The following is a 23,739-nucleotide window of genomic DNA, read 5'->3' on the forward strand; positions in this document are numbered from 1 at the left end:
TGTGACTGAAGCAACAACAATGACCCACAAGTCTCCTCTCAGCGTAGATCTACGGATCTGAAGAGAGACATTGAAAGTTGTCTTTGCAGAAGTACAAATTCCAGTTTAAGACGCTTTGGGAATTTCTCCCTTTGACTCCCCCCCCGACTGTCCCTCACACACACACACACACACACACACACACACACACACACACACACACACACACACACACACACACACACACACACACACACACACACACACACACACACACACACACACACACACACACACACACACACACACACACACACACACACACACACACACACACACACACACACACATACTGATTCTGCGCTCTCCTTTCCCCTCTCCCTCTCTCTCTCTCCTTCCGAGTCCACCGCAGGAGGGAAAAATGAAACCAGCCACAGACTGGAAAGCATTAGTACCAACTACCCCTCCACCCCCGGCCCCCCCCCCCCCCCATCATGATTCATTCAACACGCTCGGCTCACAAATGATGAAAACGATGGGATCGCAAAAATTAAGAGCGGAGAGCTTGTCCTTCCGCCGTGCGACACACAAACACACAGCAGTGTACGCAGTTTACAGTTTGGGTGAAGTCGGCGAAGTTGGCAAAGCGACTTCTCGTCCTGAGTTCTGCTGATTCTGCAGTTTCCAGCCCAACAAAGACCCAGTCGCTCATTCGAGGGGAAAACGGGCCAAGCAGACAAGAGGGGAGATGTTTGTGTGTTTGTGCATTTGTGCTTGTTTTTTAAAGGAGGTTTGTTACTCGTGTTTACATGTGTTTGTGTTGTGTTGGCCTCACTACACGCTCCCATTATCCGACGTTTGTAAAGCAGACAAACAGCCCGGAGCCAAACGCAGAACATTCCTTCGGCTGGGACTGGACCCGGGGACGCAAGTGGCTTTGAGCAGCGGCGGTGGAGCGGCAGAGCCCAAAATGATCATCAGACTGGCAGGCAGCCCCCCCCCCCACCAGACACACACCAGTGTAAATATGAAGTGCTGAGACCTATGGCCTCAATAACATGACACACAGGCCACGTATAGGACTGAGGGCTCAGTATCCAGTCCAACAGGATGGAAGATCGATTGATTTTCCACGACATCACGAGACTGTCAACACAACGGAGATAAAGTGTTGTTGAGAATAACACACTCAGCTGAGTACTGCAAAGGCTACTTCCTCCGTCCCCCTCTGGATGCTACACTACGCATCAGATTATCTCTGCTTATCTTCAGCTGTTGGCAGCAGGTGATGATGCTCATTCAGAATTGAGTTAATCACTCTCAGGGCTCATTGATCCTATCAGGCTTCATCCAGTCACCTGGGTGGTTTATCAGTGCAGGCGCTGTCATGATGCTTCCTCATCGTGTTTACTCACTAATCTGTAAACAGACGAGTCAAAACATCTGGTCAGGAAGTCATTCTTACGATTATTCCAACACCACGTGAACATGTGGCTCCGGTGTATAAAACAGGATTAACAGAGACTGTGCAGCGTGAGAGAGAGATTGGATTGGATGTCCAGAGAAGGTGAGTGGAACATGTGAGAGGGGAGAGAGGGAAAGTCGGAGGAGCTGTGAGAACTTAAAAGGGAATGTAACACCTTGTTTTTTTCCAAATCCACTTTGTTCAAGATTTATTTTAATCTGATTAAAGGCCTTACAGACTTTTCCCCCCCGAGGGCCAGTGATCACATCGACTGGGTATTAAACGGGATTTGTGATGTGTGCCCACAGCACATAAAACTGAGCGTGGACGTGTCCGAGGGAGGGAGAACCAACCGAATCAGGACGTGATTTCACCGGATTTTATTCGCCTGTGTGTATTGCGAGTGGCGCCTGCGTGAACCGAACTTGCCGGCAAACGCCAGAGGATGCAAGGGTCGACATCAGCTGCAGCCGACTGAACGTGCTGGCAAAGCACAGACACACAACCTCTGGTACAACTAGGGTTGCAAAATTCCGGGAATATTCAAAGTTGGAAACTTCCCATGGGAATTAACGGGAATTAACGGGAATAAACGGGAATTAACAGGAATAAACTGGAAATGTTGTGGGTAATTTATACTAACTGTATTTACCTTGTCATATACAGACATAAATATAAACATTTTGTTGTGTCATAGGCTGATTTGAGACCTGAGGAAACTTTGGGCACTTGACTATATGCTTCTGCATCGTTGTGTCATTCTTAACATAGGTCTTTGCACAGTATTTGCAAATGTACACAGCCTTTCCTTCTACATTGGATGGGGTGAAATGCCTCCACACATGAGATAGTGCACGTGGCATTGTTCTGTAGAATAAGATGAGAAAAAAGTTTGTAAAAAAACACTAATGCAATGCCAGAGATAGAAATAGTTAGCCAATCAATTGGAATCGTCTGTATTTATTTTTTTTTATTGATGGATAAATGAATGGAAATAGGCTAGATGAACAGATGGACAATCCACAATAAGCATGCTAATATATTTTCCCCAGTAATATCATCGAAACTTACCGGAAATTTACCGGAAACTTTCCGCCCGTTTGCAACCCTCGGTACAACGCCAAAAAAAACCTCCATCCCGTCTTCCAGAGAACACGCCCTGAGTGGGTTTCACCAACTTTCAGCACCGAAGGACAGGAACACGTTTGTCCAATAATGAGTTGCAGAGATGATGTTATACCAACCACACTCAACACCTTTCATGGGCATTGGCCGAAACCAACCACAACCAGTATTAATGCAGCACCCCGACACTCGCGGGCCGGTGGAGGTCACGTGCAGTGTGTGTTCTCGCAGCAGTGGTCCTGACCGTGCCAGCAGCGGCTGTTATTCCAGGGTTTCTGCAGAGTCAGGCCTGTGTTACGAGGCGAGGGAGCGGTCAGAGGGGCCGTTTCATTCCCTTCTGCGTATCCAACTCAAAGACTGTTTCTAAACACACCTTCTGCCAGGTTCTTGGTTTGTTTTACCCCAGTAAAATACTTAATTGGCCGGGTCGCAGCCACGTACTGTATAATGATGCAACAAGAGCCAACACTCCGACATAAGCGCTGAAGTATTCAAAGTTGGGTCATTTTCTTATGTTTGATACTGGCCTGGTGAAAAAACACCCAATCTGGCAGTGCCTCATATGTTTTATTTTTTTAAAAGGAGACGCTCATATTCAGGTTCATAATTTAGATAGATAGATAGATAGATAGATAGATAGATAGATAGATAGATAGATAGATAGATAGATAGATAGATAGATAGATAGATAGATAGATAGATAGATAGATAGATAGATAGATAGATAGATAGATAGATAGATAGATAGATAGATAGATAGATAGATAGATAGATAGATAGATAGATAGATAGATAGATAGATAGATAGATAGATAGATAGATAGATAGATTACTTTATTCATCCCCGAAGGGAAATTGAGTCGTCATAGCAGGCGGTATATTTGAATACAATAAAATACAATACAATAGAATAAAATAAAAAAATAAAAAATATTGAGGTAGAAAGAATAAAAACAGAACACAAGATAAATAGGTAGATAAGGTGCAGTGGCAAGATGATGGTAATAGTACTGATGATATGATGGTAATGTTATTGTTAGACAGTAAATAAAAATAGTACAGTATATATAGTATATAATATAACATAATATATATTTATATATGATAGTAATTATACCAATATAATAGCAGTATATAGTAATAATGGCAGCAGCAACAGTATATATAGTAATAATAGTAATAATAGTCAATATAATAATAATAATAACATATACACATGTATAAATATGTGTATATAGACTTATATATACAAATAATATACAGAGAGTATGATATAATATGATATGATATATAGGAGAGGTATAAATATAAGTATTTTACTATACAATAGATAATAAATATATATTATACTATGAGTGTAAGAATATGTAGACAGAGTGTGCAAAAGACAATATTATTGTATGAAATGATATACAATATCAATACGGTTTATATTAACACATATCACATATGATGTGAAGTAAGTGTATATGGAGCGGAGTGTTGTACAGAATTAGTGTTGTTACTTGAAAAGGTTGTTAGGGGGCGTGTGCGAGCAGCTAGGTGTTCATTATGATGTCTGGCAGTGTGAAATTACTGCACTGGAAACAGATATATGTTGCCCGTGTTTCCAAGCCACTGGGACAAAGTGTGAATCATTAAATGCAGAGTTGTGTGTGTGTTTTCCTGCAGCTGTAGGATGAGCTTCGGTGAGGGAATCATGGAGCCCGTCAGCAGCAGCAGCAGCAGCGCCCCCCCGCCCGCCCGCCTCCCTGCCGGCCTGGCTGGACTGCAGCTCCACACAACCCGGCCAAAGTAAACATCTTCCCCACAGTCTCCTCTGCTGACGGGACACGGTTGTGCGCTGGGGAGCCGGAGGACTGCTCGGCTCGCAGCGGTCACATGTGCACCTCAAGCATCTCCCGTGCATAAATACATTCGTGCATGTGTGTGTCCTTGCGTACGTCTGCAGAACCAATTGGGACAAATCGAGCCCTCAAGCTTCTGAATTACATCTTTATCTTCCTATATTTTCCCCTGTTACATCTAAATCACCCTCCCCCCCATGAGCAGCGAGCAGGCGGCCACAGTCTCCACTGCTCGGATGGTGTCCATTAAAAACACCGGGAGCTCAGAGCGGTGACCACACCTCTGCCAGATCCCACAGTTTCATCCCTGCAGGGAAGCCTTGACCAAAATGAACCAGACCGGCAGCTTCTATCCACACAGCCGCACATTTTTATTTGCCCAACTGAAGGGAAATAGATTTTGGAAACAGCAATTAGAGAAAAACATAAAAAGAAAATCAAATTTAGACAAAAATGAGCTGAATCAAATCTGCTTGTATCAAATCTAAGTTAATTCAATTCACACTCAAGAGGTCGAGACTGACATTTTAAACTCAAAATCGAATTGAACTTCAAGTCCCATCTCTTTCTGCTCCATAGAGAAAGATTGTGTGACACACTGGGAAACGAGGAAACTACGAGCTTCCCATTTTATTTTAATAACGGTCCAACTAGTGGAAAATCTGTCACTTTATGCTTCCGGTACAAAACAGAGGCTGTAGACATGTATGAAAACTCATATTCAAAATGGTCTCATTAGGTTTTTTGGGGATCTTGTTTCCATTTTGAGGTTTCTACCCCAGGGTTGGAAATGCTTGAGTTGCCAATTTCATCAAGCCCCCTCCCTTCACCTGCCCTGGATCCCACGTTAACCACCTAAGTGCCGCAATTAATCCATTTCCTCTGCAGCAATTAGACCTGCTCATTAGGTTTTCCATGACCTTTTATCCCCCCAAGAGAGAGTCTGGTGTGCGAGGTTCAAAAGAGGCTGTGTGGCTGGTTCAGGCTGATACATTACACAGCAGTGGAGACGTGGAGGAACATTTAGAAGATGGAGGCCTCCACCTCTCAGGAGTGAGGGGGGGGTTAGAGCTGGGAAAGGAGGCCTGAATGTGGGACTGAAACAAGAAGGAGAAAGGGACGGAAAGTTCCTTCTTCTTCCTGGATATGATCTTTTCATCATGGATGTCCATAAATCATGTTTATCTCCGTCCTTCCAGGTACAAGGACACACACACACACACACACACACACACACAGGAGCAGGACGCCCTCGGGCTGTTCCTCTGTGCTCACCGGACAGAGGAAGGATGTTGACAAATAGAAAAATGATGTTAAGAGGCTGCAGGACAGGCCTCAGACGTCTGGGAGCTGAATAAATAAAACCCTTCCTGCAACTTTTATAGCAGCACATCACCAAAAAAAACAACATACAGCATGAGAACGTAAAGATGTATACGTGTTGCATGGAGGCAGAGCTTTCCATCTAGTGCTGGGGGAAAAAATCGATTCTGTTCAGTATCGCGATATTTTGCGCCCGCGATTATATCGATACTGTAGCACAAAGTATTGCAATATTTAAAAAAAAAAATATTAATATTTATTTACAATTATATATGTAACAGCCCCTGGCTGGCAAAGCATGACGAGGAGAGTTTCAGAGTTTAAAAGATACCTAGTGTGTATGAGGAAAGGATGTTCTCCACTGCAGGAGATATAGTAACGGCCCAGAGGAGCACTTTAACATCTGAGCATGTTGACCAACTCCTTTTTCTGAACAAAAATGCCAATATTCCCAAATGAATTTAACATTTTGGGTCATGACCTTGCAGGTCTCAATCTGATTGAAGCTCTAGGTTACTCTTATTTATATGATTGAGCTCAGTGTTCATGTGAGAGGTCTCCTATTCAGAAAATAATTACAAAGGTCCTGTGTCCTGAATATTGCATGACAAAGTTTTTGCACTACCCTTTCTGAGTTTTTACACTTCAGTTAATGTGTAGAAGACAATGTTGTTCACAGAATTAAATGTGACTCTTGAAGTGAGTTGAGCAGTCTTATTTCCCTCATTTTTTGTAATGCCTTTGAATAATATGGGGGACATGAATCGCAATATATCGCAGAATCGAATCGCAATACTTGCAGTATCGCAATATATCGCAGAATCGCAATACTATTGAATCGTGGCCCAAATATCGCAATACTATTGAATCGTCACATTTTTGCCAATTCCCACCCCTATTTCCATCCCAGGTTCAGAAGACAGGAGGTCAAACTCGGACAAAACAAAACATTGCAAGAAAAGAAACTTCAAAGCCGCCACATTGGAACCTTGCTTTTTGAAGAGCGTGCCACCGAGCAGGCTCATCCATCAACTGCATCACCAGCCGTCGCACCGGGGCGTCAGTATTTCCATGTTTAGGCTACGAATGATTTTGCAAGACAGAGGACAGTGCTACGAGTTTATTTTATACCTTAATCTTCTTCAAATAATGAAACGTCAAATATTTAGAGCTGCGGTTAATCTGCAGCGGGACTCCTGAAGTTGTTTCTGCTTTTTCTGACAAATAAACAAACCATGGGGACTTCCTCCTGGGGGGGGGAGTGGGTTTAAATGAAGCCTGACAGTGGTGGCTGTGCAGTGTGTGTGTGTGTGTGTGTGTGTGTGTGTGTGTGTGTGTGTGTTGCTGTGTGTGTGTGATCTGCTGGGAGACTGATGGCAGGTTTCAGACCATTTGCTGCTGTGTTATTCCTAAGAATCGCCTCCACCCCGGAGGCTGTGTGAGGAAGAAGCCGGAGCTCTTGCGGGTTGATGGCTTTATAAATCACGGGCAAGCTGGGGGCCGATGTGTGCGCACGCCTGCCTGCACGTGTGTGTGTGTGTGTGTGTGTGCACCCAAACGCCGACTTATAAACACACACTCGACACTTATTCATGCAGATATATAGACTTATAAAACAGTTTCCTAATTATTCTTTACTTGGCAGGCTGCAGGAGCCACTGAAACAGCACTTAGGTCATCACAGGAAAAGAACGATTTTAAGTGGGTTAACACCTCTGTGAAACGAGCTGAACACACAAACACACACAAACACACACACAAACACACACACAGGGAGGCAGGGAGTTCACTTCATGATCTTTTCAAAAGAAACAAAGTCGGTATTTCTTTAAACTCTCTACAGACTTACCCAGATTATCAGAACAAAGACTCTTTTTTGCGGAATCAGGGTTTTGTTCACGAATTAATTTGTACTTCATCATTTACTTATTCACTATCCATCAAAACGTCATCTTGGGTTTTTAAGGTTTTTGTGGCATCAATCACTTTGTGTAAGTAGACGCCACTATTTATAGCTGAAACAAAACATTGTTCAGACCACCGCCACACACACACACACACACACACACTCACACACACACACACACACACACTCTCACACACACGCGGATATGCACGCCAACGCTACCAATCATGTGCAGACAGACATCCTCCGCTCTCTATTCCGACACAAATGGGGTCAATTCTACACACACTCAACCACCAATGAAAGAGGATCTCCCAAAATTACCACTTTGCTGGAGCCTGGAGCAAACCAGTGACTTCATGTCTACAGCAACGAGACTGATTTACTCACATCCACCCCCCCCCACCCCTCTCAACTCTGACCACAGCACAGAAAACCCACCTACTCCCCCTGAGAGCACACTTACACACTTACACACACACACAGACACACACACATGCCCCTCTCCTCTATCTGTTAAACGTTTACACCGTTCCACATCCTTCCCTTTTCTCTCCGCTGCCCCTTCCTCACAGAGTACGTGGTGTTATCAGCGGCAGATAAGAGGAGGTCAGAAAGAGACTCCGAGCCAAACGACTCGGTAAACACAGCCGAACGGCCTGTGTATCAGTGTCTGGGCCGGCCGATGGTTACAGAGATAGAGGACGGACGGATTCAACCATCACACGCAAAAGACGTAGAATCAATTGACTGTGATAAGAACTTTACGACCAGTTTTACACCACGAGCTCTGACAGGAGCTGTGGGCAGGAAGTGGGGAATCACACCGACACCGGCAAGGAGGAATTCACAGTCCTTCCAGAAACATAACAATCATTTTTAGACGCAATGTAGGAACTCGCAAATATAAAAACCCCTTTTCCTAGAAATCTGGACACTTAAGAGCCAAACACAACATTCCTCCTGGTGCGGATCTGGGATTGTTTTGCCACCGATGGTTTTGAGACGCTTCAGGCCCCGGTGCTGAGAGATCAGTTCCTGGTGCTGGAGGCGACTCAGGCGTGTGTGTGTCTGTGTGTGTGTGTGTGTGTGTGTGTGTGTGTGTGTGTCTCCAAGCTTGAGGTTAATGAATTACAGCCTTGACAGTCCAGGATTATCCCAGGGGTGGGAAACAGATAAAAAGGAAGATAATCATTCTCCCTCATCTGCACAGACATAAAGCCAAAACAGAAGATGGATGTAATGCCAGACTTTTTATTTTTTTTTACTATGTTCTGAGGATGGAAAACAAGTTTTTAAGCTTTGAACTTGGCTTCCGTTTGCTCACTCCTGAAAGAAACTGCTTCGGAGTCAGAAAACAAACAGTGCATTCCTTCAGAAACCTTTCAGAGTCTCAAACATGACGGTGAAGTCGTGTCGCTTGATGAAAATTGCCTCTTGCCATTTTCCACTGGAGGTGACTGCATTCGAGTTTGTAGTAAAAGTTGAAATAGTCTTAAATTAGCTTGACACTGAGTTAAAAACATCACAAACCCTGGGGTCAAGCTGATCAGTGAGTGAACACCGCCCCCTGGTGGGAGAGAAACAGAAGTCCTGAGTAAAAGGTGCGTTGGGGACTCACCACAGGTGTAGATGACGCTGAGGTACTTCCTGGTGCCGGAGTAACACGGATCTCCAAAGTCTCTGGTGGAGGCTCGGACCAGGCAGCTCTTCTTGCCCTGACAGCGAGCGGTGACGACCTGCAGAGCCACAGACGACTGGCAGTCTGACGGAGAGACGGAGAAGGACCAGGTCAGTTCGGACCAAATCACTTTATATTCAGGGTTGTACTTAAAATATCTGTTCTGGTCACGTCACTGTAGCGAATTTCTTCTGGTAGGTTTGTAGAAAACTGCAAATTTGGTACCAATTAAAGGGAAAATGTACATTATAAGTTTAGAAATCAATTAGTCTGTTAACAGTAACTTATCAATTAATTGAAATCATTTGCGTGAACATTAATCAAGATATTCTTCGTGTTCTTAAAACATGTGATTCTCTTGCTCCCTGTTAAGTGTTTGATGGACAAGCAGCACTTCAGGCACAATAACAATACATGAGTATCTGACAGCTACAACTAAGATGGACCCACACACACACACTTACACACTCACACACACACATACCTGCACACACATGCGCTACATACAGTAAAGGACCCTCTCTCGCACACAAAGGTTTTCCCAGCTCCCACGGTGGAGCCTCTGTCCACAACAGACCCTCACAGAGGAACCTCACCGGGGCCTCACATTGTCTAAAGAGACACCTGATCCAGCGTGTGTGTGTGTGTACTTGTGGAAGTGTGTGTGTGTGTGCGTGTGAGTGTTTGTGTATGTGGACCAGACGGAGTAATGGATGGGACTCATACATCATCACTAAGCACCCGACTGCTCCTCCAGATCTTTGTGGAAGGAAAGATGAGGCTCTTTTCTTTTCCTGTTCCGCTCTGACTTCCTTACTCCGACAAAAGAGGATCATATGCTAACCTGCTTTTAAATGTGGTTTTAATGAGCCCACACTTAAATAAAACACCCCTTTAAAGTGGCCTGCAGATTTGGTGTCCTGATTAATTGATGATCTCAAAATTAAAGGAGAACAGTGAAGGGAGAATGTGGTTTAACACATTTGCAAAAACGCTTGTTTTATCAAACAAATTAAACCTGAAGATATTGAATTTTCCACCAGATAAGAAAAGAAGCTAATTTCAAGCATTATGTGGCAGTTTTGCTTTTAAAAATTTGATAAAATTTCTAACAATCAGTTCAGTTATTTTTTAAAGACGGTAACAAACAAACTGAGGGAATACATTAAATCTTCACTCGGGCAATTTCTGTGCTACATGATTATCCCTGAAATAATGATCACAACTCATTGGCTAATAATTGAGATGAAGAATAATTATGCTTGTTTAAATATAAATGTACTTATTTTGAATTTAGTGGTCAGAACCTGCACCAGAGCCACATATTATGGGCTCAAGACAATAAACTGCAAATTCAATATGTGAATGAAGTAAAGAACTAAAGAACAATAATATGAAATACTTTATCATGCATTATGAAAACTAGATCTGAAAGCATTAAATACCCTCAAAAAGCAGGATCCCAGTGGCCTCAGTATTCTACCGCCTGTTCCACATCATGAACTTAAGTGACGCTGCAGATGGAGGTGTGAGAAGCACTAACTAAGTTGGACGCACCTCCCCCTGGGTTTTGTGGGAAAGTGAATGGCTCTGGGTTCCACATGAATTCCTCCCAGGCCCCTGTGTGGTTCCATCTAACTCCTAAAAACAACACAAGGAGATGAGCCTTTGAAAGTGGACACTGGGGTCTCGCACCGTCTGCCCCGGTGGGCCCCAAAGAGAGATCAAGAGAGAAAAGGTAAGAGAGAACAGGCTCAGCTCACACGTCAACGGGCCGCAACAAATTATGGCTCGGGGTCAAAGGGTAAATGTCGGAGTCAGGAAGTGAAAGACGCTAATCAAGTGGTCGTGGACAGCGTCAACAATAGAAATTCTTTGAATGGTCCAGAACTGTGTGATCCTGCCTCGGAGAGAGAAACAGCAGGTCCGGGTCACAGCTCGTGTGTTACGCTATCAAAAAAATGTGAACCCGAATCAATCAATCAATCATTTGGGTGATGTTCAAAGGGGCAACCGGACGTTTCCCAGCTGGAGACGACAGACTGGAATTCCGGACCACAATGAGGTGAGGTGGACGGCGGCGGCACCGGGGAGACGGACACCTCCGAGGTCAAGTGACTGAGCTGCTAACATCATCTGCAGGGAAAGGTCAGTGCTCTCAGGAAGGAGTCAGAGACAATTCATCACTCTGTCAATACATTATAACTTGATTTAACTGTGTATTAAATAATTATAGGAAAATTACTCTAATTCTAAAGAGGATCTAAAGAGGCAAAGGAGAAATATTTGGGTGTAACTGCCAAATCTAAGTAAATAGAAAGTAATATTTATTCATCACTGACCACTCACTGCTGTAGAAGTACATGCAACATTTGGGATTTTGAACTTTAAAGGTAATCTGCTACACAAAGATCTGGTGTAAGTTGGACAACAGGTGAATTTTGTGCAGATATATAAAGATCCTGTATCTATATTTGTTTCTGCAGCCCAGTGCCTTAATCTGTTCTCCCTCTCTCTCTCTCTCCTCTCCTCCCCTGAGCGCTCGGTCGAGTCGCTGTGCCACACAGAAAACCTTCCTCCCCACTGACAGACAGGCCCCCATTAGCTGCTGCTTTGATTACTGGCTGTGGGTGATTACTTGAGCAGGGGGCCCACAGTGGGACGGGGGGGGTCTGGAGACAGATAGAGATGTCTAGAGACAAGAGGATGGAGACACACACACACACACACACACACATTTATTCTTTGTCCACTGGCTTTCTAACCACACACACACGCACACGCGCACACACAGGGCATATTTTTGTAGTTTAAAGGAGCATTCCTCAGGATCTGACCTTCTCTGGCTCTCATTAACGGCTTTAACACAGACAGGCAAGCATAGAGCCTTTCTCACACACACACACACACACACACACACACACAGAGCGAGGGGAATAGGCATGAACAACCCCCGTTACCTCTAACCTTTACCCTCCACCAGCTCCAAGCCCGTGCACCAAACCCTCCGACCCACCACACACCCAACAAGGGCCAGGCCTGTGGAGCATGAGTCCACAGTGAAGACATGCAACATGGGGGTCAGATACAGAGAGCCACAACACTTTTGTGCACCTATGTATCCCTTAAATGACTCATAGTTGGATCACCCACCCCCTAGTGGTAATGTCAGTGTGTTGCTATGCCCCCCCCCGTACCAGCAGCACCTGGACACGGCTCAACAACTCATCATCAATCATCCGTCGTACATTCTGCTCGCTTCAACGACCGTCGGCCTCAGATTGTGCCTTCACAGGTAACGAGCCAGCCCCCCCCCTCTGCAGAATCATCATAACACAACTACAAAAAAATCCACACCAAGGAGAGAAGGAGTGAACACGAGTGAACACCCCCCCCATCCCAAATTTAACCCCAGTTTTGTGTTGTGGTTGCTGTTGATGGACTGAAAGACTGCCTTGCACAACTTTATAGGGCAGTGTCGTCCCCCCCCCCCCATACACACACACACACACACATATATACATACAGTGTATCCACGGCAACCTTTCCAAGGAAATTCTCCACAACAATCCTCCTGGTTTTCCACCCACGCATGCACACCTTTCCTGGAATTTCCAGGACAATGGGCGGACCAACTTTTCACAAGCACTCATCTCCTCATCTCATCTTCTCCTCTGACTCACCTGCCACACAGATCATTTGATAGGGAGGCTTAAGTCATTGTTGTGGGATTGAAAGTCTTTGTATAATATAAAAAAAGTGACTTTTGAAGAGAGGGTGGGGGGGGGGGTTTAAAGGACCTGCACACGGCAGGGGCTTTTATGTGGAAGCCATTAAAGAATTTGACACTCACATTTACTGTAAATGGTCTTTTCAGCAGCAGCAGCGCAGAGGATTCGAGAACTAAAGTATGTATCAAGTGTTTAAGTGACCTGCAGATCTCTCCTGCACAGAAACATGCGTGCACACATGCACATGAGCATGCACGAGAGTTTCCCTCAGCTGCATCTGTAAGTTGATAGCAGGTTATTCCGAGAGTCAGAAGCACTTTGCACGAAAACAGTCGACCCAGCGGATATGTTTTACTTTAGATACGAGAGCAACACGTCTGAGTTACAATCAACAAAAGCTTGAGTTGAACTTGCATCATGGAATGCAGTGTGAAGTTCATGGTACCTGGCAGACTCTGAGAAATGAGATGTCTATAGGAAAATTACTCTAATTTCTAATTGTTCTAATTTCTCAGAGGCAAGGGAGAAATATTTGGGTGTAACTGCCAAATCTAAGTAAATAGAAAGTAATATTTATTCATCACTGACCACTTTCTGCTGTAGAAGTACATGCAACATTTGGCAGACTCTAAGAAATGAGAAGTTACCTTCTACCGTGCACTGACTGATTTCTCCTTCAAAAGAGCTTTGAGCACCCAGGACCATAAGTCAGAGACCACGCTGACATGCTGCTATTTGCCTGCTCCGTGTGCATCACGGCCGAGGAGCAGAGCAGATAGAGTTACAGTAGAGCAGCTCGGACCCTAACAACTGGAACCGGCTTCCGACAGCCAAGTGTTAAATTGGACCTGCAGCTGTGCATGCCCAGCTTTTTAAAAAAACGACTCTGATCATCCGACCAGGCCGGGCTTATAGTTAGGAAACATCTTACTGAGATCCTCGTCCGAAGCACATGCTCAAAAGTGAAAGCTCAAGAAAAAAAAAAAAAGAGAAGCAGTCTGGGACCCTGCATGCCAAGCATGGGGGGCTATTTAGATGTCAGGAGGTGTGTGTGTGATGGTAATGGGGCAGATGAGAGAGGAGGGCTGAACAGGCCCCTTTGCTTTGAGGATTCTCTATCGCCGCCAAGACCTGTCCAACTCCACCACTCCCACCCCCCCCCCCCCACTACCAAGGAGCAGGCGACATCAAAGGTCCTCACTTCTGTGCGCACATGCCTGTGTGTGTGTGTGTGTGTGCACTTGTTTTTGTGTGTTGCACTTCTTTTCCAGGGCTTCTGGATTCAGCAAGGAAGAAGATACCTGCTCTGTGGAGCTCTTCATTCACAAGAAGTAAGACTTCCTCCAGATGAAGAGAAGCATATGGAATGATTTTTCATTAAAATATCTAAAAGTGAAAGACCTGTGTTAATAACTCTGTTGACTTGTGCCCTTACATTAGAGTCACAGTGATGTAGTAGAGAAAACGTTTCCTATATTGTTAAAAACCAGAGAAATTACCTATTTTATTCAAGGTTATGGGACGTTTCATTTTGTTCGCCTTTGGGGCTTTTGCTCACCAGGTAGTCAGTTAACCACTGGGCTGTTTATTCCTTCCACTGGTTTTACTGGTCGCTCATAATGGATCCAGATTATGCATTCCCATTTGCTGCACACTCTGTGGCTGAAGTCGTCCAAGCCCAAATGCACAGGGGAACATTCATTTACCATTTATTGTCAGCACAGCCTTCAGGGGCAATTTGGGGTTTCAGTATCTTGCCTCTTCAGAATGTAGACTGGAGCATCAGAGGATCAAACCACAAACTCTCTGCCTAGGGGACGACCCGCTCTACCCCCTAAGCCACAGTGTCTTAGCAGCCCGTGTGGCTCTCTCTACGACTCACTTAAAGAAAATAATCAGTGTTTGGCAGGTGGCCATCGTTACACTACAATCTTGGTCTTTGGATGAAACAGAACATGTGAGGTGATTCTCTGTGGGGTAAACAGTGAACCAGCGAATCCCAGCTGCTGCCGCCGCACACTGCAATCTCTCTCTGCACCCAGAGTTCACCTGGACAGGTGCACGCAGCTCCGGGGGTCCAGGCGTCGAGCTCACACCTCAGGGGGGTGCAGTTTAGCAAATCACTAGAACCTGGGCCCATTCAAACCCGTGTTTAAAGAGACGTCAAATCGAAATGGGTTCTAAACGGAAATGTGTGCGTGACGATTATTCAGACGCACAGAATAACAAACACACACACATGTGCGAGGTAAAGGAGGGGAAAACGTGGAGGGGGGAAAAACATTTAAAAATAATGAACGGTGTGTGTCTGAGCTGTCACTCAAGACACCCTCACTTCCTGCTCCCGGTGACGTGGGAGCCACATCAAAGACGGAGCTGACAGGGGAAATCCCACCAGGGCACCGCTAGAGCCCCACAGCCCGAGGAGGTGTTAGTGGGTGGTGGGAGTGTGTGTGTGTGTGTGTGTGTGTGTGTGTGTGTGTGTGTGTGTGTGTGTGTGTGTGTGTGTGTGTGTGTGTGATGGACAGATAGAAAAGCATGCTGCAGGAGGGTGGGACAGGAACAACCAGGCGTTTGTGTATGTCTCAGTCTGCAGTTGAGGTAAACACGTGCAGGGTTAACATGTGATTTGACAGGAAACACCACGACGCCTCGGCTCTAATCTGCTCTCTACACAACCGTCCCAGTGGAGTCAGTTTTACATCAATGAGGAGGGAACTCAGCTCGTGTATTTAATCCGGAGTCTGAAACCAGATATCAGGTCAGCTACACCTACCTGTCGCACATTCCTGGTCCACCTGCACACGGCTGGCTGAGGCTCCTCGTACAGAACACACACACACACACACACACGGCTATTCTTATCCCTTACCTTAAACAACCTGAACCTTACCTCAAATCATATCTTACCCCTAACTCAAACTGGAGCTCACAACTGACATTTTGCCCCATTAAGATTGGGCTTTGGTCATAATGAGGCCTGCTGGTCCTGACAAGGTTGGTGGTTTACACTCTCACACTCAGTTACACTTACACCTGCTCTGGTACTGTTACTTATTTACAAACCTCAGTGTACAGTTCCTTCTATACATTAACAAAACAAAGCTTCCCTGCAAAGAGGCGAGCCCCCCCACCACCACCACAGTAGCTACCTATTATAAAACTTGTCATGTATCCAAGCTTAGAGTCATTAACATTCTCCCAAACAAGAAAGAGAGTACGTCTGGATATCCCACGCACACACACACACCAACACACACACACACACACACACACACACACACACACACACACACACACACACACACACACACACACACACACACACACACACACACACACACACACACACACACACACACACACACACACACACATACTTGGAGGGAACTCAATACTGTCCCTTTTCTACGGGCCAAACTCTTTGCTTTGGATGACAGAGACATCTGATCTACATTCCACCACAATTCCCCTGACGAATGTGTGTGTGTGTGTGTGTGTGTGTGTGTGTGTGTGTGTGTGTGTGTGTGTGTGTGTGTGTGTGTGTGTGGTGAGTTTTGACCTGGGCTCGAGTGCTGGTTGCATATACGTCTCGGAACATGATGGAGCCATTTCTTTTGTGGAAGTTATTAATCAGTTATCCTGGTAGGAAGTGTTGCGTGTGTGTGAATAGCTATAAGGTGAAGTGTGGGTGTGGCCGACCAGTGTTTGTTCTAGAGCGAAAGGAGCAGGAGAGGAAATGATCACAATCCACCGAGCAACACCAGCTTCTCAAATCAAAGATAATTTATGAAGGAGAGATTCCGCTGGAGTTCAGATCCTGGCACTGTTTGCAGCTCGGAGTTCAAAGGTGTTCGAGCCCCGACTTGTAAAAACTCATCAGTAAAATCTTTTCCTCATCGGCTGCACGACACCCGGTGTGTTTCACTCAGACGAGAACAAATCAGAGCCCGGATTGACCTTAAGTTCCACTCTGTCAATACATTAGCATGTAGAGCAGCATAAGCAGGACAAGGACTCTCAAGTAAACATCATGCAAACCCAAGCTGAGCTGATTTACATTCCCAGCTTGTGTCTTCATGAAGGAAATCTCATTCCTCTCCCGACCTCAGACTGACCCACAGCCAAGGCTATGAAGGAAATTAGCATCAAATAGAAATAAAGTAAATCTAATGATTGATTGATTAAAGCCTTGAACAATAAATCATTGTAGCATCACAGGCTCAATGGCTTTTGTTGAGTTAGGTAAAACCTTTAATTTATATATGTGAACATGGACAAAACGTTAGTAGTATTCATGCATTCACTTAAATCATGGAAAACTGGGTCTGTTGACAGAAATGCAGCTTCCTGGGCTCCTCACCCGTCTGGTGACCTGCAGCGGGGGGGTAAGAACGGGTCTCACCTACTGACGGCGCCCTCCGGTGGTGAAGGGGACACTCCAGGGTGCCCTGCTGCGTTCGGCCAAACATGGCGGAGTAAATGGCGATCTGCATTCCCCGCTTGCAGCTCAGCCTCATCCTCTCCTCCTCACACACCACCTTACTCTTATACTCGTCTGGAGATGGAAAAGAGAGGACAAGAAATGTTAAAACATAGAAAATAGAATCATACAAGTCTTTTATTTACAGATAAAAGAATCGCTTTCTATTCAGTGTCGAAAAACCATTAACCCCTTGTAGACGAATGTCGCGAATTTGCCTCAAACCCCATTCCGGTCTTTTTATCCCACTAATGCCTGATGGTGCAAATACTACACATACCATGAAGGTATTGGAAGAACTCTGCTGCCATCTAGTGGTCGGAGTGGAAAATACATACTAGCCCCTTGGCACTGTGCAGCAAAGTTATTTTGAGATATTAAGCTGTATTTGAAATACTGTGATGATGGAACAGCAACGATTGTACAGACACATATGTTGTTATTCAATTTCAAGCAAAAGCAGCATCAGTATAATAATCTACACACCAGAGACTGGAAAATTTGTTAAATTACGGCTGTGCCCCATTATGCCTAATGTCGCTAATTTGCCTAATACCTAAATTTTATATCTATTGTATATGCTTTATTGAAATTAACAATCTCCACTTAATTTAGCATCTGTATGACAGCCAAAAACACAAATAATATTTTTTTTATATATGGGAAATTAATTTAGGCAATAAGGGGTTACGTACAACTTGATTTCGACATTAATGATTTAGATAGATAGATAGATAGATAGATAGAGTACTTTATTCATCCCCGAAGGGAAAGTAAGTTGCCATAGCAGCCGGTATATTTAAATACAATAAAATACAATACAATAGAATAAAATAAAAAATGTTGAGGTAGAAAGAATAAAAAACAGAAGCACAAGATAAAATAAAATAAAATAGGTAGATAAGGTGCAGTGGCAAGATGATGTTAATAGTACTGATGATATGATGGTAGATATTTGCTAGATAAAGGAAGTATTTTGAGGACAGATTTGTTTTTGAATCATTTGTATTGTAAACATCTGTAGAGCAGGTTTGAATAAGCACTGAGCCCAGCGGCCTGGTTCCAGTCAGTGTAGTAACAGGTAGTAACAGAGATGGAGCTGCTCGGTGGACATGTAGAGCCACGCAGCGACATTCCTCACACACACCCAGCCACAGTGACCTGTGACAGCCGGAGCAGCTCGGCCGGCCGGCAAATAAAAACACAACAGCAGCCGCTTCTTCAACCATGTGGGGAGTGGAACAGGAATGCTCACAGGAGAGAGAGAGAGAGAGCAGGGGTGGTGGGGGGGGGAGAAGGGATGCGACTGGTTTGTTATGTCTCTTGGTGATGGATTTTGCTCTTGTTCTCTCTCTTTCACTCGCTCCCTCCCTCCCTTTCTCCTCCACTTCCTCCGTCCTGGATCCACCTCTCCTTTCAGAGGCAGTGACACCTGCCCGTTGCACCTCACTAACACCACATGCGGTCATTCTCCCCCCCCCCCCCCCCTCCGAGAAGTCATTGGTTAAGTGACAGTGAACAAAGAGCTGTTGATTGGCCCCAGGCTACGGTGGAGAGAGAGAAAAGTGGGGAGGGAAAGGGAGTGTTGGGAGGGAAAGGGAGGGGGATGATCAGTGGATTAATGTCCACTTCTGGTCACTCCAGTGTGAACTGCTGCACAACTCAGTGCAGCTCGGCTCAGCGCGGCACTGAGCCGTGAACGCAGACCAGAATCTGGGTGGGATTACTTCACTGTTGTGGCTCCGATCTGGAGTGATACTCTCAGCTTCCTGGCTCATGGGGAGCGGGAGGCAGAGGGAGAAAGGAGCAGGCACGCAACAAGTGTTTCTTTTCTCTTCTAAATGGAGCAGAGAGGCAGGACAGGCGAAGACTAATTGGAGCGAGGGGTTCTTCAATACATGTAACGATAATAAAAATAGATTGGATTTCCTTTCATTGTTGACCCTAGTGCACGTGAAGTGACCCCACCCCCTTCGGTGTTCTTCTGAGCAAAGAGGAGAAAAAGTGAAAGAAGAGTCCGAGCACAAACAGGGACAACATGTGTGTCAGTGCCTGGACGGGAGGCGATGAGGGACTTACTCGGTCGGCATTTGTACCAGACAATGAGGTATTTACTGATGCCAGGACACTGGTCCGTCCCGAACACGCGGCTGTTGACAAGGACTTGACAGCTCCTTCTGTCTTGGCACTCGTCCAGCATTTTCTAAAGGGGGGAAAGAGTGACAGAGAGCGAGAGAAGACCAAAGAGAGGTTTAGGTGAAGAACAATAAGCCAGCGACGGTGAGACCAGCAGCGAGCAAACCTAAAACCACTTCAAACGGGGCCTGCTGGGAGCCATGGGAATAAGGAGGACAGGAGCAGGTCAGAGGGGCAACAAAAAAGAGAACAGGAGAAAGAAAACTCTGGAAAGCTCAATAGCGCTCATTTCCTGGCATCCTGCTGCTTCTCTGGTTTCATCATCTTTAAGCCCGCTGTAACCCAGGTGAGCACATTCCGACATTCTCCCGCAGTGAAATCCCACTCGCTGGAGGGATGACTGAACGGATTCTGTGCCCGACGCTTTCCCGTGTTCAACAGTGAAACTAAGGAATGAGCTGCAACACGAACTGGAAGATACTTTTAGGAATACATGCAAAACTGATCACTTTCCCAATCATCCTCTTCTCTACTGTGTGTTTGGTGCTAATTAGCAAATGGTCGCATGCCCTTCTGATTTTTGGCAATGTCATTGAGAGCATGTTAGCATTTAGCTCAAAGTTTCACTGTTGTAACTGCATATAAAGATATACGATGCCTTTCCACTTCTGTCCACTACCCAGACGTGAAGCTAAAATATAACGGTTTTAGTTTGGTCAATGTCCCACCCACTAACATGGAGGAGGCCGGGTATATGACCTATACTGCACCCGGCCACCAGATGGCGATCGGGACGCTTTGGCTTTACTTTTCGGAGGGCAGTCAAGTTGACAATCAGCCAGTGTCGTCTTAAAGAAAGAAAGAAAATGATATCATCACCATTTTATTATAGTAAAAATAATAAATTAAAATTATAAAGTATATAATTCACAAAGAAAATAAGAATTATCTGCAGCTCTTGTTTTCCACACACTTTTTGCACATTTACATTGAGAATTGAATCTGTAATTCCAACAGGACAAGGGTTGTGAACAGGATTCTTCAGGGTTACTAATACGGGTGGCGGTCAGTAATTCTCTCACTTCCCCACAATGCAGTGTCTGTGTGCATTCATAGCTGTCCTGTCTGTTATGGAAATGGAGGGTGTTCAACGCTGGGAGGCAGGGGGACTAAGAATAAACACAACAGCCCAATGAATGCTGAACAGGACGTGTTTGTGTGTGTTTGTGTTGGTGCTGCAAAGTGGGGCTTCCAGTCCCGCCGTATCCCAATTTAGAAGAGGATGCTGAGGCAAAGACCCCATGAAATCGCTTTGTGTGGTGGGAACATACAAGCTGCTTCCTCTTTAGAGAGTGTAATTTGCCGGAAAACCTCCTCACAAAGCATTACATAATCAGTGGTCCTCCGAAATTTAACCCTTGGCCAATTTGACCATTTTACGTGAGGCTTTCTCTCAGGAGGCCTCAGAGCCCAGGACCCAGGGTGTGTTACAGGATGTTTACGTTAAGAGTAGAGTCACAGATGAGGGATACGGGTGCAGGGGACACAGGGGGTATTGTACAGACACATGCAGGGATTTAGGAAAAACTCTCATTCGATTTTCTCTGAAACTATCCGCACTGTGTGAGCCCTGGTGATTACCTGTAGAGCGGTGGACACAGAACAATATCGAACATCCTCCAGAGCGTTGTAAGAACTCAGGAGGGCCTGGTAGGTCTGAGGGCAGTGCTGGGGGTCAGAGGCCCCCCTCCTTCCGTAGAAAGCTGATTGGACGGTGATGGTGGTGCGTGGCGGGCAGCGGACGGAGAGGAGGTCCCCTTCACAGGCCTGCTCAGTGTAGTTCCTCAACACTTTGGACAGGTAACCTGTAAGACAGCAAGATGCCAATGCAGCTTTTAGCTCAGACACTGAGACTAATGGATAAACACTTTCTCATTTTATGTTTCAACCCTTTAGCATTCTGTATAAAACTTAGAGTTACTGCCCTGTGGTTGAATGCCTCCACCAACGAGTGCAGTTTCCATCCTTTCATGTTTTCTTGACATACTTCAGTCACAATAACATGAGGTCACCATGACCTCTAACCTGTGACCAGTGAAACCTAATCAGTGATTCTTTGAGTCCAAGTGACAACTACTCAAATGGCTGAGGAGATTCCCTTAATAAAAACTGTAGATATCACAAAAGAACAAACTTATTTTCTTCAAGGCCACCATGACCTTGACCTTTGACCTTTCAACACTCAAATCGAATCAGTTAATCCACAAGTCCAAATGAACATTTCCACCAAATTTGAGGGTATTCCTTTGAGGCTTTCTCGCGATATGGTATGACCGTATGTTCATTATTGGATCATTTCATTGTTCTTCACCACTTTATCCCTCATTTATCAAACCTGTTCTCCTTCACCTGACCCCTCTGTTCCATCAAGCTGTGTTTCCACCGTCAAATGAAAGTGCTGCATTCAAGCGCTCCTTGGCAGACAACTACTCACATCTTAAGCACGGCCCCAGGCCTAGAATACCACAAAGGCAGAGATAGGGAGTCAGGCTTCAGCTTATTTACCTGCCAGCATCAGCCCTGCAGTCATGGCTCTAGAACATGTTCTTAGTTTTGATATTAAATAATATCTGCCAAGGTAATATCTTCAAAGCCTGACATAATTACAGTTTCAAGACAAGGATCTGAGTTCATAGATACTGACCTACGGGACCTTTCCCACAGAATTCTGGTTCAACTCCTGCTCTGCTACAGGGAATTATGATGGTCCGCATATTTATATACCAAAGGGTAATATGGCTCTGGCAGCGGGACCGATTGTCAGTGTCAATCTTGAAGCCTTTACTGTCACGTGATTAAGCTTCCCAGTAACCGTGTGTACCCGCACCACACAAACCAGCTGCTATCAAAGACCATGAATAGGAACTCTGTACAAACCATTTGACGGAACAAGGTTCATTTAACCTCGGGGGCTGCTTGAAATCAAATAAAAAGATCTCATTCTTTTGAAAACACTGACGTCTCTCAGCCAACTCTGCTTCTTTGAGAGCTGCCGGTCGGCCTGTCAGTCACTCAGGACTCAGGAGAGCTGAACCCATCACAAAGCCACCATTAACATTCCAGCGTGTGAGAAGGGAGATGCAGAGAAAGGAACGAGCTGATCCCCGGACCACTGTCATAGAAAGGCTCCCTGGAATTATCTGAACCATTTGCAGAAGAAGAGAAACAAACACACAAATTGTACCATCTCCCATTTTTAACCTTTTTTTTTATTATTAAATAAAACATATTTTTTTCTAGAATTAAACTAATACTGGGAGTGTTTCTATTAAATCATGTGATATGTTGACAATCTCCTTTTCACCGACTACAGACGACCTGCAACCCAAGCCTGAGCCTCTCGGGTAAGTGCTCGGCAAACACATTTACAGAAAGTCAACACACTCCTGCTCACACACGCACACTCACTCACTCACAAAGTGGACACACTGTGATTCAATTGACTTTGTTTGGCTTGTGTTTGTCGGGGAAGAGGAAATTACACAGAAACAGTGTTTTTCTAACTCACACGTAAGCACACTTACACACAAAACACACACATTGTGCCGGTATCACCATGGCCACGGTTCTAAGAGGAAGGGAAACAAGAGACATTCTCGGTTTTTTCGAAAGGTCGGCCTCTCTCTAAATAAAGAATGGTTGGTAAAGCGCTGTTGTTTCCACCTGTGGCTGCGTGGACTTGTAAAATAAAAGGCAGGTGCACATGAAATCCTATTTTAAGTTTATTCAGGGATTATTTGGATGCCACGAACCAGATTATCAGGAATGTGAACTAGAAAACAAACACAGCAGCTGTCTTTTTGTCACAGCCTGTATTTATATCATGACAACCTACAATACGTGTCTTTATATTTGTAAAGAATAAAACATCCTCAAAAATTTAAATCAATAAGTTGTGGGCGTTTAGATGTTGGGATTTACAACTTGATGGGTGCTTGATTCCATTTAACACGACTGGAAAACTTTGATTTCAAGATTTTGTCTGACAAAGTATCCAAATCTG

General features: G+C 44.9%; 1 protein-coding gene across 1 annotated transcript in view; it reads right to left on the minus strand.

Annotated features, from left to right (window-relative positions):
- Nucleotides 1-23,739, minus strand: part of LOC133024622 (protein eva-1 homolog C) — a 71,740-nt gene that overhangs the window by 28,935 nt on the left and 19,066 nt on the right. The window contains exons 2-5 of the mRNA XM_061091781.1: nucleotides 21,318-21,541; nucleotides 19,620-19,743; nucleotides 17,463-17,615; nucleotides 9,267-9,410 (exon numbers count right to left, since the gene is read on the minus strand). Of these exons, the coding sequence (XP_060947764.1) occupies nucleotides 9,267-9,410; nucleotides 17,463-17,615; nucleotides 19,620-19,743; nucleotides 21,318-21,541 (645 nt within the window). The remainder of the gene's footprint in view (nucleotides 1-9,266; nucleotides 9,411-17,462; nucleotides 17,616-19,619; nucleotides 19,744-21,317; nucleotides 21,542-23,739) is intronic.

The sequence above is a fragment of the Limanda limanda genome, chromosome 18, assembly GCF_963576545.1.
Source record: "Limanda limanda chromosome 18, fLimLim1.1, whole genome shotgun sequence".
In the NCBI taxonomy this organism is placed as follows: Eukaryota; Metazoa; Chordata; class Actinopteri; order Pleuronectiformes; family Pleuronectidae; genus Limanda; species Limanda limanda.